The following is a 12,112-nucleotide window of genomic DNA, read 5'->3' as shown; positions in this document are numbered from 1 at the left end:
GCAGGAAAGAAACTGTTCTTGAGTTGGTTGTTACCTGGCAGGGGAGACTCAATGATCAGGCAGGTGGATCTCCCGGGGGTGAAATCAGGATCTGGCAGGGGACGAGGCTAGCCCATTCCGTGTGGGGTATGCTGACGCCTGCAATTCTGGTTCGCTAAGCTAGGGTAGAGCAAAGGATCAGGGTAGCCAATAAGGTTAAACCGAGGCTTTGCCTGACGCAATTCTTCAAAGCCATCCTGGTCTTTTGGCGATGATGAAGCATCAGATCAAGCCCAGGAGGGGCTGCAATGCCTCACTACAAAGGGTATGAACATAGCCCAGTCCATCACGCAAATCAGCCTCACATTCATTGACACTGTCTACACTTCCCGCTGCCTCGGAAAAGCAACCAGCATAATTAAGCACCCAACTCACCCTGGATGTTCACCCTTCTACCTTCTTCCATCAGAACAAAGATACAAAAGTCTGAGATCACGTACCAACAGACTCAAGGACAGCTTCTTCCCTGCTGCCTGACTTTTGAATGGAGCTAGCTTATACTAAGTTGATCTTTTTTTTTTACACCCTTGCTATGATTGTAACACTACATTCTTCACCCTTTTCTTTTCCTCTATGTACTCTATGAATGTTATGATTTGCCTGTATAGCAGTTACTTTGATTTGATTTATTATTGTCATATGAATTTGTATACAGCAAAAAGTATTGTTTCTTGCGTGCTACACAGTAAGAAGCCTGACAACACCAGGTTTAAGTCCAACCGATTTATTTGTTTTAGATTTATTTATTTTAGATTACATTCTAATCAGTAACCTGTAAACTGTCTGTGCTGTTATATGTACTGTCTGAGGCCAGAACTCTCCATTCACCTGACAAAGAGGGGAACCGCAAAAGCTTGTGAGTTTACTGTCAAATAAATCGGTTGGACTTAAACCTGGCATTGTCAGACCTTCTTACTGTGTTTACCCCAGTCCAACACTGTCATCTCCACATCATGACTACTATCTTGCGTGCTATACAGACAAAGCATACTGTTCGTAGAATACAGAGAGAAGGAAAGGAGGATGCACAATAAATGTCCAGCTCGCTAACAAACTGTCCTGGCCCCTCAGGAACTATGCCGAAACTATGGTTAAAAAAGCCTACTAATGCCTCTACTTTCTCAGAAGACTAAGAATATTTGGTATTTCCACTTTGACTCTCACTAACCTTTAAAGACGCATCATAGAAAGTGTTCATTCTGGTTGTATCCCAACTTGATATAGTTCCTGCTCTATCCAAGACCGCAAGAAACTACAAAAGGTTGTGAATGAAGCCTAGTCCATCACTCAAACCAGCCTCCCACCCGCTGCCTCAGAAAAGCAGCATAATTAACAACTCCAAGCACCCTGGACATCCTCTCTTCCACCTTCTTCCGTCCAGAAATAGGTACAAAAGTCTGAGGACATGTACCAACTGACTTAAGAATAACTTCTTCCCTGCTGCCATCAGACTTTTGAATGGACCTACCTCGCATTAAGTTGATCTTTCTCTACACCCTAGCTATGACTGTAACACTAAATTCTGCACTCTCTCCTTTCCTTCTCTCTGAATGGCATGCTTTGTCTGTACAGCACGCAAGAAACAATACTTTTCACTGTATACCAATACATGTGACAACAATAAATCACATGAAATCAATATAGACCAGAACCCGACTACCTTGCCCGCCACAGAATCGGCGCATGGGAGGGTCTAACAACGGAAATCTATGTTGACTTGGGTGGCAATTTCCAGTCTCGCCTGAGTGAGGCTGTAAAATCCCACTGATGGTACTGCAGTGACTTTGATTTGATTTATTATTGTCACATATATTGGCCTCTTCTAGGTCAAACCAAATAAACAAACTCAAGTTAAATCAGGACAAAGTAAAAGGGACAGCTCCCCAAAAGGAGGGGGAACAGCCCGAACAAAATCAAAGTACAAAGAAACTTGAAAATATCAAATGATAATGTGATTATTAGGGTCGATAACACGCCCCAACTCCTCTGGTGTTCAACGGGCACGGAAGGCGTCAACTGCGCCCGTGGACACCGCATGTTCCCTCTCCAGGAACACCTGGCCGCGAACGTAGCCATGGTAGAGGGGCAGACAGTCAGGATGGAGCCCCCTCGATCGCCCGCTGCCTGGACCGGAAAATAGCGCAGGCGATCGAGGGGCAGGGTCTCGTTTATTGGCCTCTTTTAAGGTCAAACCAACTAAACAAACTCAAGTTAAATCAGGACAAAGTGAAAGGGGCAGCTCCCCAAAAGGAAGGGGAACAGCCTGAACAAAATCAAAGTACAAAGGAAACCACGTGTACTGGGATATAATGAAAAGTATTGTTTCTTGCATCTTATACAGACAAAACATTCCGTTCATAGAGTAAGTCTGTGTTCTCAGACTTTTGTATCTTTTGACAATGTTTACTTGTGGAAAGCTTTCAATTTACCTTGATTCTCTATCCAGACCAGTGGTGTACCCTTCCACAGGACACTCCCTCTCCTGGGTTGACCATTGCCTGTACTCTCTGGCCCTGGGCTGGTGGGGTGGGCTTTCGTTTCTATGACGCCAACCGCAGGTCGCGCGGGGGGCGGGGGGGGTCAAGGGTCAGGTATCGGCTGCGGGTCACGTGCTGACTTGCCAACATGGCGGCGCCTAAGCCTTAGGAGGAGCTCGTCGGCCAGTGCTGCCGCCGCCGCTGCTGCCTCCTTCCCCACCATTTCATTGTCGTCGACAGCCGGAAAATCATGCACGAGGGCAGCAAGACGAAAAACATGTTTCTGACCCGAGCGCTCGAGAAGATCCTGGCCGACAAGGACGTGAGGAAAACTCACCATTCCCAGCTCCGCAAAGCCTGCGAGGTGGCCTTGGGTGAGTTTCCTGGTTGGGCTGAGCGAGGAAAGGAGAGGGGAGGGGGGAGGTTTGTTTTTAAAAAAATACCCAGACTCCGAAATGGGGTAACGTGCCCATTTAGAGCGCATTCCTGTCCCTTAACCGAGTCAGGGATTTGATTGGCACCAACTTCAACTCCAGGGCAACAGAGCTATCTGCAACTTGGCGAGGATAAGGCCTTCCCCCGCTTCTCTGAGAATGCCTCTCTCGTTTGACTTCCGTGATTAAAACCGTGTTGACAAGACGCATCCAATTGAGATATCAGCTGTTACCGGCGTTAGCCAGATACATGACACCCTGCGACTGATTACGTTTAAACCGATCCGGCCTTTTATGAATTTTAAAACATTGAGAGCTAAGTTTATTTTGTATGGGACGACCCATGTTTTTGATTCTTGTATTTTTGTTTTCGTATTTTAAGACCACTATTTCTTGAGAGTTAATATGCGCCTTCTGTTCAAGGAATTAGCAACCACTTTTCTGTGGGTTGGTAAATGTAGGCTTTGAATGCACAAGATTGAAAAAGCTTCTGGTGCTTTTGACTAGTCTAGAAAATAGATATCCCGCAATTGCTTTTTCATCACCCATTTATGTATTTCTTCTGTGAAATTTACCATACCACCCACACTTATTTTCCTTGGCAGTCTGTTCACTATGTAAGTTGAGCTATCACAGTTAGTAAACTGAGCACTGTTGCAAAATGTGCGTTTCAGTGTCTGAAGTGAAATTGTATGTAATTTACCTCGGTTGTAAACGTCCAGTTGTAAACTGGAAAAGATCTGAGCAATGCGAGCAGCCAAGCTGTTGTTATGACACCTGTTTCTTGGCTAAAGTTAATTTCACATTCCTGTAATGGGTTGAATTGTAGTGTGGAACCTCAGAATGAGTATAAATGATTTCTGTCAGGGCTATTTTGATGGTGAAATTTGTGTGCTTAAATGTCAATAGCACATAGCTGACTCGTGTGCATTGCTGGGACAGGATATGATTGAAGTTTGCAAGTAATAACACAGTAGTAAACGTACAGCATGACACATTTTGTTGTGAATGATGCATGTTTTGCACAAATTTAAAATATTAATTATACAGATGGTATTTGTAGGGCTCTGGTACATTACATGATAGTATTGTCGACAAATGAAAGAACTTTACAAGTATCTTCTGAGATCACAGAATGTGCCCAAGTACTTTGCAACTAATTAAACATTTTGCGTTGTCACTGTTGTAACGTAGGACAGTGTGGAAGCCAAATTGCATAACTTGTGGTCTGACAAACTGCCATGAACTGATATCTAGTACCAATAAGTTGTGTTTATTTAGTGCCTTTAACATAATACAAGATACCAAGGCATTACATGGTGGCATTTTAAAACAAAATATGAAACTGAGTTTGTCAAAGACCTATTCAGGCAATGACAAAGCTTGATCAGAGAGTTAAGTTTCAAGGTGCTTCTTAAAGGGAGAAAGCATTCATGTGCTGCTGAAACCCCCTAAGCCTGACTACTCTAACATGCTCCTGACCAAACTCCCACGTTCTACTTCTGTAAACTCGACTGATCAAAAACTCTGCTGCCCATGTTGTAATTTGCACCAAATCCCATCTACATTAGATTCCAGTTAAAATATATTCTTAATTTAAAATACTCAACCTTGTTCTCAACCATCTCCATGGCCTTGCCTCTCCACAGCTCCAAGATATTCCTGAGATATCTAAGCTCTTTAATTCTGGGTTTTTGAGCATTTTGTTATTTTAATCGCTCTACTACTGACAGGCATGCTTTTAGCTGCCTTGGCCCAAGATTAAAGAGCTTAGATATCTCAGGAATATCTTGGAGCTGTGGAGAGGCAAGGCCATGGAGATGGTTGAGAACAAGGTTGAGTATTTTAAATTAAGAATATATTTTAACTGGAATCTAATGTAGATGGGATTTGGTGCAAATTACGACATGGGCAGCAGAGTTTTTGATCAGTCGAGTTTACAGAGGTAGAACGTGGGAGTTTGGTCAGGAGCATGTTCGAGTAGTCAGGCTTAGGGGGTTTCAGCAGCACGTGAGTTGAAACAGGAGGATGTAACTGACAGGGTGATAGGTGATCTTGGTCACAGACCAGATAATGTGGTATAGTGTGAAAGTATGATAGAAAATGCTAGATATATGAATATTGTTGAAATATTCATTAGGCCAGGTAGCATCTATAAAAACAGAAACAATGTTAACTTTTGTGTTTGACTTTTCATCAGAACTGAAAAAAAATGAGATCCAACAGGTTTTGAATAAGGCTGTTTTAAAGAGTTTATTGACCTGGATACTGGAAGAATTTCTTGTTATTTGAAGTAATTCCTGGCATCTTTAATGTCCACCTGAGTTGGTGGATGGGGAGTCAGTTTATTGTGTATTATGAAGGATGGCACCACTGAGGTGGCAGCAGAAATTATGTGCTCAGGCCTCTGGAGTCGGTGTTAATCCAGTGTCTTAATGATGTGGGCCAGAGTTAAACTTGACAATACCTATGTTCTGATTGAGCCCTTTAATACCTCCTAGCAAGTGTACTTTGGGGGCCGGGGAATCTACAGTGCCCCATCATGCTATTCATCAATTTAGTTGATAATTGCAGTTTTTTTATTTCCTCAAACCTAGAGAATGTCCAAAGAAAATCAAATGATGATATTTATCCTGAACATGCTTTGTGCAAATTAAAGCTTGTGGCCCCAAGGCCGATATCAGCAAGTTACTTTGAAGTAATGTTCTACATTTATGCTTCCTTTGCCAGCTATTATGTTGTGCACTTCTGTTGCCCCTACTACTGAGACTAAGTCACCAAATAGCCCATTGTTTCTCCAATGTTTGTTCATAAGACATCCCTTTATTGCTAGGGAAGATTATCATGGTTCTTCATAGTACCAATATTAAAATATACGCTTCGCAGCTTGTGCAATGTGACACTGCATATTAGGCATGACTTCCTCTAACCTGTAGTTTTAGCTATGTAGGTAAGAAACATTCTATTGGCCTTATTTATTGCAGCTCAGCAATATTAGAACATCAAGTTTGCTAGTAATTCTAGATATCTCATAATTTTTACATTCACTGAGTGAGTGATTCTGCAATTTTTCTTCCTTTATGCAATGTTTTCCACCTATCAAAATTGTAATTCATCTCTCAGTATTTCAACCATTCAGTTGTCTAACTCACTTGACTGTTTCTGTCTCTGATAACCATCTTGGTTCAACTGTCCCAACTTGTTAAATATGTTCTGTGAATTTAATCCTTTGCTTTGAAATTTTTGAACTTGCTAGCAATATAAATTTGAAAGTTGGACAACAAAACTAACATTTATCTCTGGGACATTGCAGTCAGCAGTCACTGCCATACCCTTTCCTTCCATTTAACCTGTTGGCTCAGTTTCGTATCTATTCTTGGGCTTTCCTGTGAAATCTCATCACTTTAAGCTGAAGTACCAAAATTTCTGCAGTTTATTAGCTCCAATGGCCAGAGAACATCCCGGAACAGTTGCAGCTAATGAAATATGTTTGAAGTCTAATTATTGATGTAATGTGGTGAACAGGCAGCTGATTAGTAAGCACCCACAATCAGCAATATGATATCAGATAATCTGCTTCAGCGATTGTTGATTGAGGGATAAATATTGATGGAGACACCCAACTCTTCAAAATTATGTCTTGAGCTGTTTTGCACTCACCTGAGAGAGCAGAAGAGGTCTGGTTTAACTTGTACAAAAAAAAACCATCTCCAAAAGTGCAACACCCCCTCAGTAATGCACTTGAGTCTCGGCCTAGGTTTTGGTTTGCAAGTCTCTGGATTGGGATTTGAGTTAGGGACAAGGATGTTATTGGCTCATGGCTGTTGTAGTGATCTTTTAATACTCATATTTGACAGCTTTATTTTAGTTATGTTTTATTGATGAACATATCCTTAGAATCACACAATGGTCAGGGGTTGGGGGGGTGCTTTGAGCCTTCATGTGTCTCTGAAGAGCAACTCAGCTAATCCCATTTACGTGCCTTTTCCCTGAAGCTCTACAAATCTTTTACATGATTATCCAATTCTCTTTTAGAAACCATGATTGATTATGCATTCACCACACTCTTGCACATAGTGTTCCTCATCAATCATATGCAAAAAAGCTTTTTTTCATGTCATGTTTAATTCTTTTGCCACTTTGCTTCTTAAATTTTCCATGATGGGAACAGTTCCTCCATCAACTCTGTCTAGATCCTTTTGGATTTTGAATACTTCATCAAACCTCCTCCCCTCTATAAAAAGAACAGCACCAGTTTTTCCAATATATCCATATAACTGAAGTTCCCACATTTCTGAAATCATTCTCATAAATGCATTCTGGCAATGCCTTCACTTCTTTCCTAAAATGTACTTAGAATTGGGCACAAAGTTTTACCATAACCTTTTTATACTCTTCCACCTCTCGAGATTTTACCCATTTTCTAGGTTTGGGCTTGTCACCTTCATTAGTTTGTGCATATACACTCTCAGGTCGATCTGCTCCTCCTCAATGCCAAGGAGGTTGATGACTTATATAGAGCCTTGATGAGACTGCACAGAGCGTTGTGTGCAGTTTAGGTCTCCTTACCCAAGGAAAGATATACTCTGTAGAGAGGGAATGCAGCAAATGTTCCTGGACTAATTCCTGGAATAGGGGGTTTGTCCTGTGAGGAAAAAGACTGAGCCTTTATTCTCTGAAGTTCAGAAGAGTGAGAGATGATCTGATTGAAACATACAGAATTCTTACAGACTCAATGGCTAGTGTGTCTAGAATTAGTGGACAGTCTCAAAATAAGGGTCAGGCCATTTAGGACTGAGATGAGGAATTTCTTCACTGAGTGGTGTACCTTTTAGAATTCTCAGCTCCTACCATCCTCTGGGGCAAAGTCATTGAAAATGTCCTGACTGACAATGGTAGACTGCTGCATATTAAAAATGTCAAGAGATATGGCAGTAGAACCATAAAATCTATACAGTACAGAAAGAGGTTATTTTGCCCATAGGGTCTGCATCAACTCTGAAAGACTATCTCACCCAGACACCCACATTTGCACTACCTCACACATTTGGCCTGCTCTTCCCCCTGATACTAAGGGGTGATTTTAGTATGGCCAGTCCACCTAACCTGTGCATCTTTGGACCGAGAAAGGAAATTGGAGCACCCGGAGGAAACCCACGCAGGCATAGGGAAAACAGGAAGACTCGACACACAGTCAGCTGAAGCCAAAATTGAATCTGGGTCCCTGGCTCTGTGAGGCAGCATTGCTAACTAGTGCCACCCCTACATTCTAAGCTCTTGCAGATTAATCCTGAAGATTGCCCTTTATAGTTAATTCTATTTTAACTCCTATTTATCCAGAATTGTCAGTCTAACACCTTTTTTTCACAAAATGTGTTTGAATAAAAATCTAGTTCCTTTGACAGTCCTTGCCCAATATTATTCAGTCCAGCAAGACCTGTGAAGCACTTTGGTAGTTTTGTTTCTTGTGATTATCCGCGTCTCAAAGATTTGATCTCTTATTGTTAAATATCCAGGGATTAAAAATCTATTCCATGGAACTTTTTTGGCCTTTATTAGGTGATAATGTTCAGAGAGTTGAAAGCTTTTTCTTACGATTTTGTCGATCTTAAAATTATAATACTGAAATAATTGCAGTTGCAAAACTAAATAGTAAGCAGCTGTTTACATTTACCCTTCTGACAAATGGTTTGGATGTTGTAATAATGACAGACAAACTGTCAACATTCACTGTCATTGCTCCTCTTGAAACTGACAGCAGTTTGGAGAGTTGGCATGAATGCAGTGAAGTGTGAAAATTCCCAAGTTGCAGTAATTGATTCAGCACTTCTCCCAGAGGATCTGCTGTTGAAGCTGTTCCCTCCTGACCACCCGCGCGACCCAATAAAAGTCACTAAACTTGACAAGAGCCCTCTTCATGCACTTAGCCTGGCTGTGAAAAAAAGGCTTGAAAATATTCTCATGCATCAAATGTGATATAGCTGGGTTTTTGGTAGCATACTCAATAATGACTGGCCTTAGTTTTCTTGAAAGAATAATTTTATATTTGTGGAATGTAAGATTATCATAAAATTCAGCTTTCATTTTGTAATATTTGCTTGATATTTTAATTTCTACCATATTCCAATAATTATGGAATAATCACACATATTTAGCTGTGTAAAATTGGTTCATTGCTTTTTACTTGGTTAGCTGCCTGTGAGAGAACTTCAATGCAGTTGTTTGCTTGCATCACTGTTGCTGGAGACAACCCTCTTGACTTGACACCAGATTATTCAGCTGGTGGTGAGGGGAAGTCTGCACCATAGAGATTGCTTGACTTTGAGACCAGATTTAGAGTACAGCATATGGTTTTGGCCTGCTTTTTTTTAAAGGAAGAAATTAATGAATTTGAGGCAGCTCAGAACGTTTACACTGTTGATTCCTGAGATGAAGAGGTTAGTTTATGAGGAAAGGTTGAGCAAATTGGATCTTTACTCATTACCATTTAGAAGAATGAAAGATGCTTTTATTAAAGCATTTAAGATTCAGAGAGGGTGATGAAGTGGATGCTGAGAGAATGTTTTGCTCTGTGGGGTGTGAGAACCAGGGAGTACAGTTTCAAAATAAGAGGTCCCCTATTAAAGATGGAGGTGAGGAGTTTCTTCTCTTGACAGTAACAGTCTTTTGAATTCTCTGTCCCAGAGTGCTGTGGAGGCAAAGTCATTGAAAATATTTAAGGCTGAGGTGGTCAGATTTTTGAACTAGTGGGGAGTTGGAGGTTATTGGGAACAGGCAAAGGTGTAGTTGAGGGATAATTTGATTGAATAGCTGTACAGGCTTGAGAAATGCATATGGCCTAATCCTTATCTGGTTTGCTACATTCAAAGTCAACGGTTAGTTATGTTGCTTCGCGACTCATCCAGCTCATGTTGTTGAATTTCTTCCTATTCATCGATCTTTTTCCTCACCCTTTTTTGACAGCCAAGGGTGAGGATATTTTTTCGTAATTATTTTGAGAGACAGGATCCACAGGATCATTATGAAGTGCTTCGAAAGGTAGTCATGACACAAATCAATTCCAGCCTCCCAGACTACCTGGATCAACTGCAGTATGCCTACCACTGCAACAGATCCACAGCAGATGCCACTTCCCTGGCCCTGCGCTGAACCCTGGAACACTTAAGTAACAAGGACACCACATCAGACTTCTATCTATTGACTACAGCTCAGCCTTCAATACTACTACTCCCACGAAACTCATCTACAAACTCTGTGACCTGGCCTTCAGCACCTCCATGTGCAACTGGATCCTGAACTTCCTAACTCGCAGATCACAATCAGTGAGGAAAGGCAACAACATCTCCACGATCATCCTCAACACATGTGCCTCACAAGGCTATGTTCACAGTCCCCTACTATACTCCTTGTACACCTATGACTGTGTGGCCAAATTCCCCTCCAATTCAATTTTCAAGTTTGCTGGCGGCAGCGCTATAGTGGGTCAGATCTCAAACAATGATGAGATAGAGAGTCTGGTGAATGGTGCGGCAACAGAAATCTCTCCCTCAATGTCAACAAAATGAAGGAGGTTGTCATCAACTTCAGGAATCATAAAGGAGAACATTTCCCTGCCTACATCAGCAAGGATGAAGTAGAAAGGGTCAAGAGCTTCAAGTTTTTAAGTGTCCAAATCACCAATGACTTGTCCTGGTCTCCACTGCCGACAATATGGTTAAGAAAGCCTCTACGCTCAAAGAATACTAACAAAATTTGGCATGTCAGCCACGACTTTCTCCAATTTTTACAGATGCACCATAGAAAGCATTCTTTCTGGTTGTATTACAGCTAGCTATGGCTCCTGCTCTGCCCAAGAGCACAAGGATCTACAAAAGGTTGTGAATGTCGCCCAATCCATCACGCAAACCAGCCTCTCGTCCACTGACTCTGTCTACACTTCCCACTGCTTTGGCAAAGCAGCCAGCATAATTAAGGACTCCACACACCGTCAAAGTCCATGTAGACAACATCAACTGCACTGCCCTCATCTACCTTCTTGGTTACCCCTTCAAAAAACCCAATCAAATTTGAGAGACACGATTTTCCACTCACAAAGCCATGCTAACTGTCCCTAAACTGCTCCTTGGTGAAAGGATTTTCTTGCAATGACCTGAAGGGTAAAATCTAATGAAGTTACTACCAATAGGATCAATTGTGTTTGAAAGGTGAAAAGGTAAATAGCTTTCATGCTTGAGTAGTTGGGTACCAATTAAGTACGTTCTGTCTGGCCTGCAAGAAGGGACTGTAATTCAGATCTAAGGGCCTGGGCTTAGGGGTGCAGATAACCTAGCTGCAAAGTAATTCAATGCTAAAGTGAAGAGTGTCCTGAGATTCAGCCCTAATCAGTCCTTGTGCCTCTAAATGCCTGTATTTTTGATATGATTATTATTGTCACATCTATTAACATAGAGTGAAAAGATTGTTTCTTGCGTGCTATAGACAAAACATACCATTCATAGAGAAGGAAATGAGAGAGTGCAGAATGTAGTGTTACAGTCAAAAGAAGTGACGAATGGAAGATATGGATGAAGCAGATACAAGCAAGCTCATGAGAATAATGGAAATGCAGAGGAAAAACTGAAAGCAACACAAACCAAGTGTTACAGAACCCTCCTGGGTGGTGTTCAAAACTCTTAATGTTGTCCCTCAAACTAGATGCTTCTGAGAGGGGTACATTAGTTAGTGATTGTGGAGACAGTTCAATCCCAGTTCACAAGTGTTTGCTGCCTGGAAGTAAGAAGTGTTGCAGATGTAGCATTAGTTCAGTTTGAGCTCTTTCAGCCTGAATCTATCCCTAGTTCAAATACACACCCAAACAAATTAAGTCCACATGAGACAACTGGAGGACTTGGATCAGAAATAGACTGTAGTCATCAGCTTCACAGAACATGGTGTAATACTTAAAGAATACAGCATTCCATACTCAAGCTACTGCTTGGTACAAACACTACTGAAAATTTGTTTCTTTTAAAGTTTGCAAGTGAATCGGTTTGTTATTTTTAAATGGAATGACTCAAACAAGTATTCAAATAAAACTTTGATTCCTTCCAAGTTTTGTGCATTTTTGTAATGCTTCATGGCCTGAGTTTTGCTGTCAATGATCAATCTCTTGTGGGTATTGCG

At 41.4% G+C, this 12,112-nt stretch overlaps 1 protein-coding gene and 1 long non-coding RNA gene across 2 annotated transcripts in view; one reads left to right on the top strand and one right to left on the bottom strand.

Annotated features, from left to right (window-relative positions):
- The window catches only part of LOC145353655 (uncharacterized), a 42,170-nt gene extending 39,581 nt beyond the window's left edge, over positions 1-2,589 (bottom strand). Inside the window, exon 1 of the long non-coding RNA XR_013888756.1 lies at positions 2,469-2,589. This is a non-coding gene — a long non-coding RNA (uncharacterized LOC145353655). The remainder of the gene's footprint in view (positions 1-2,468) is intronic.
- A 68-nt stretch (positions 2,590-2,657) lies between these two features.
- Positions 2,658-12,112, top strand: part of LOC145353927 (brefeldin A-inhibited guanine nucleotide-exchange protein 2-like) — a 110,733-nt gene continuing 101,278 nt past the window's right edge. Inside the window, exon 1 of the mRNA XM_080204929.1 lies at positions 2,658-2,890. Within this exon, the coding sequence (XP_080061055.1) occupies positions 2,767-2,890 (124 nt within the window). The 5' untranslated portion in view covers positions 2,658-2,766. The remainder of the gene's footprint in view (positions 2,891-12,112) is intronic.

The sequence above is a fragment of the Carcharhinus amblyrhynchos genome, chromosome 16 (assembly GCF_965287045.1).
Source record: "Carcharhinus amblyrhynchos chromosome 16, sCarAmb.v2.hapA, whole genome shotgun sequence".
Lineage (NCBI taxonomy): Eukaryota > Metazoa > Chordata > Chondrichthyes > Carcharhiniformes > Carcharhinidae > Carcharhinus > Carcharhinus amblyrhynchos.
Note: the sequence above shows the minus strand (reverse complement) of the source record. Positions and strands in the feature narration are given on the sequence as shown.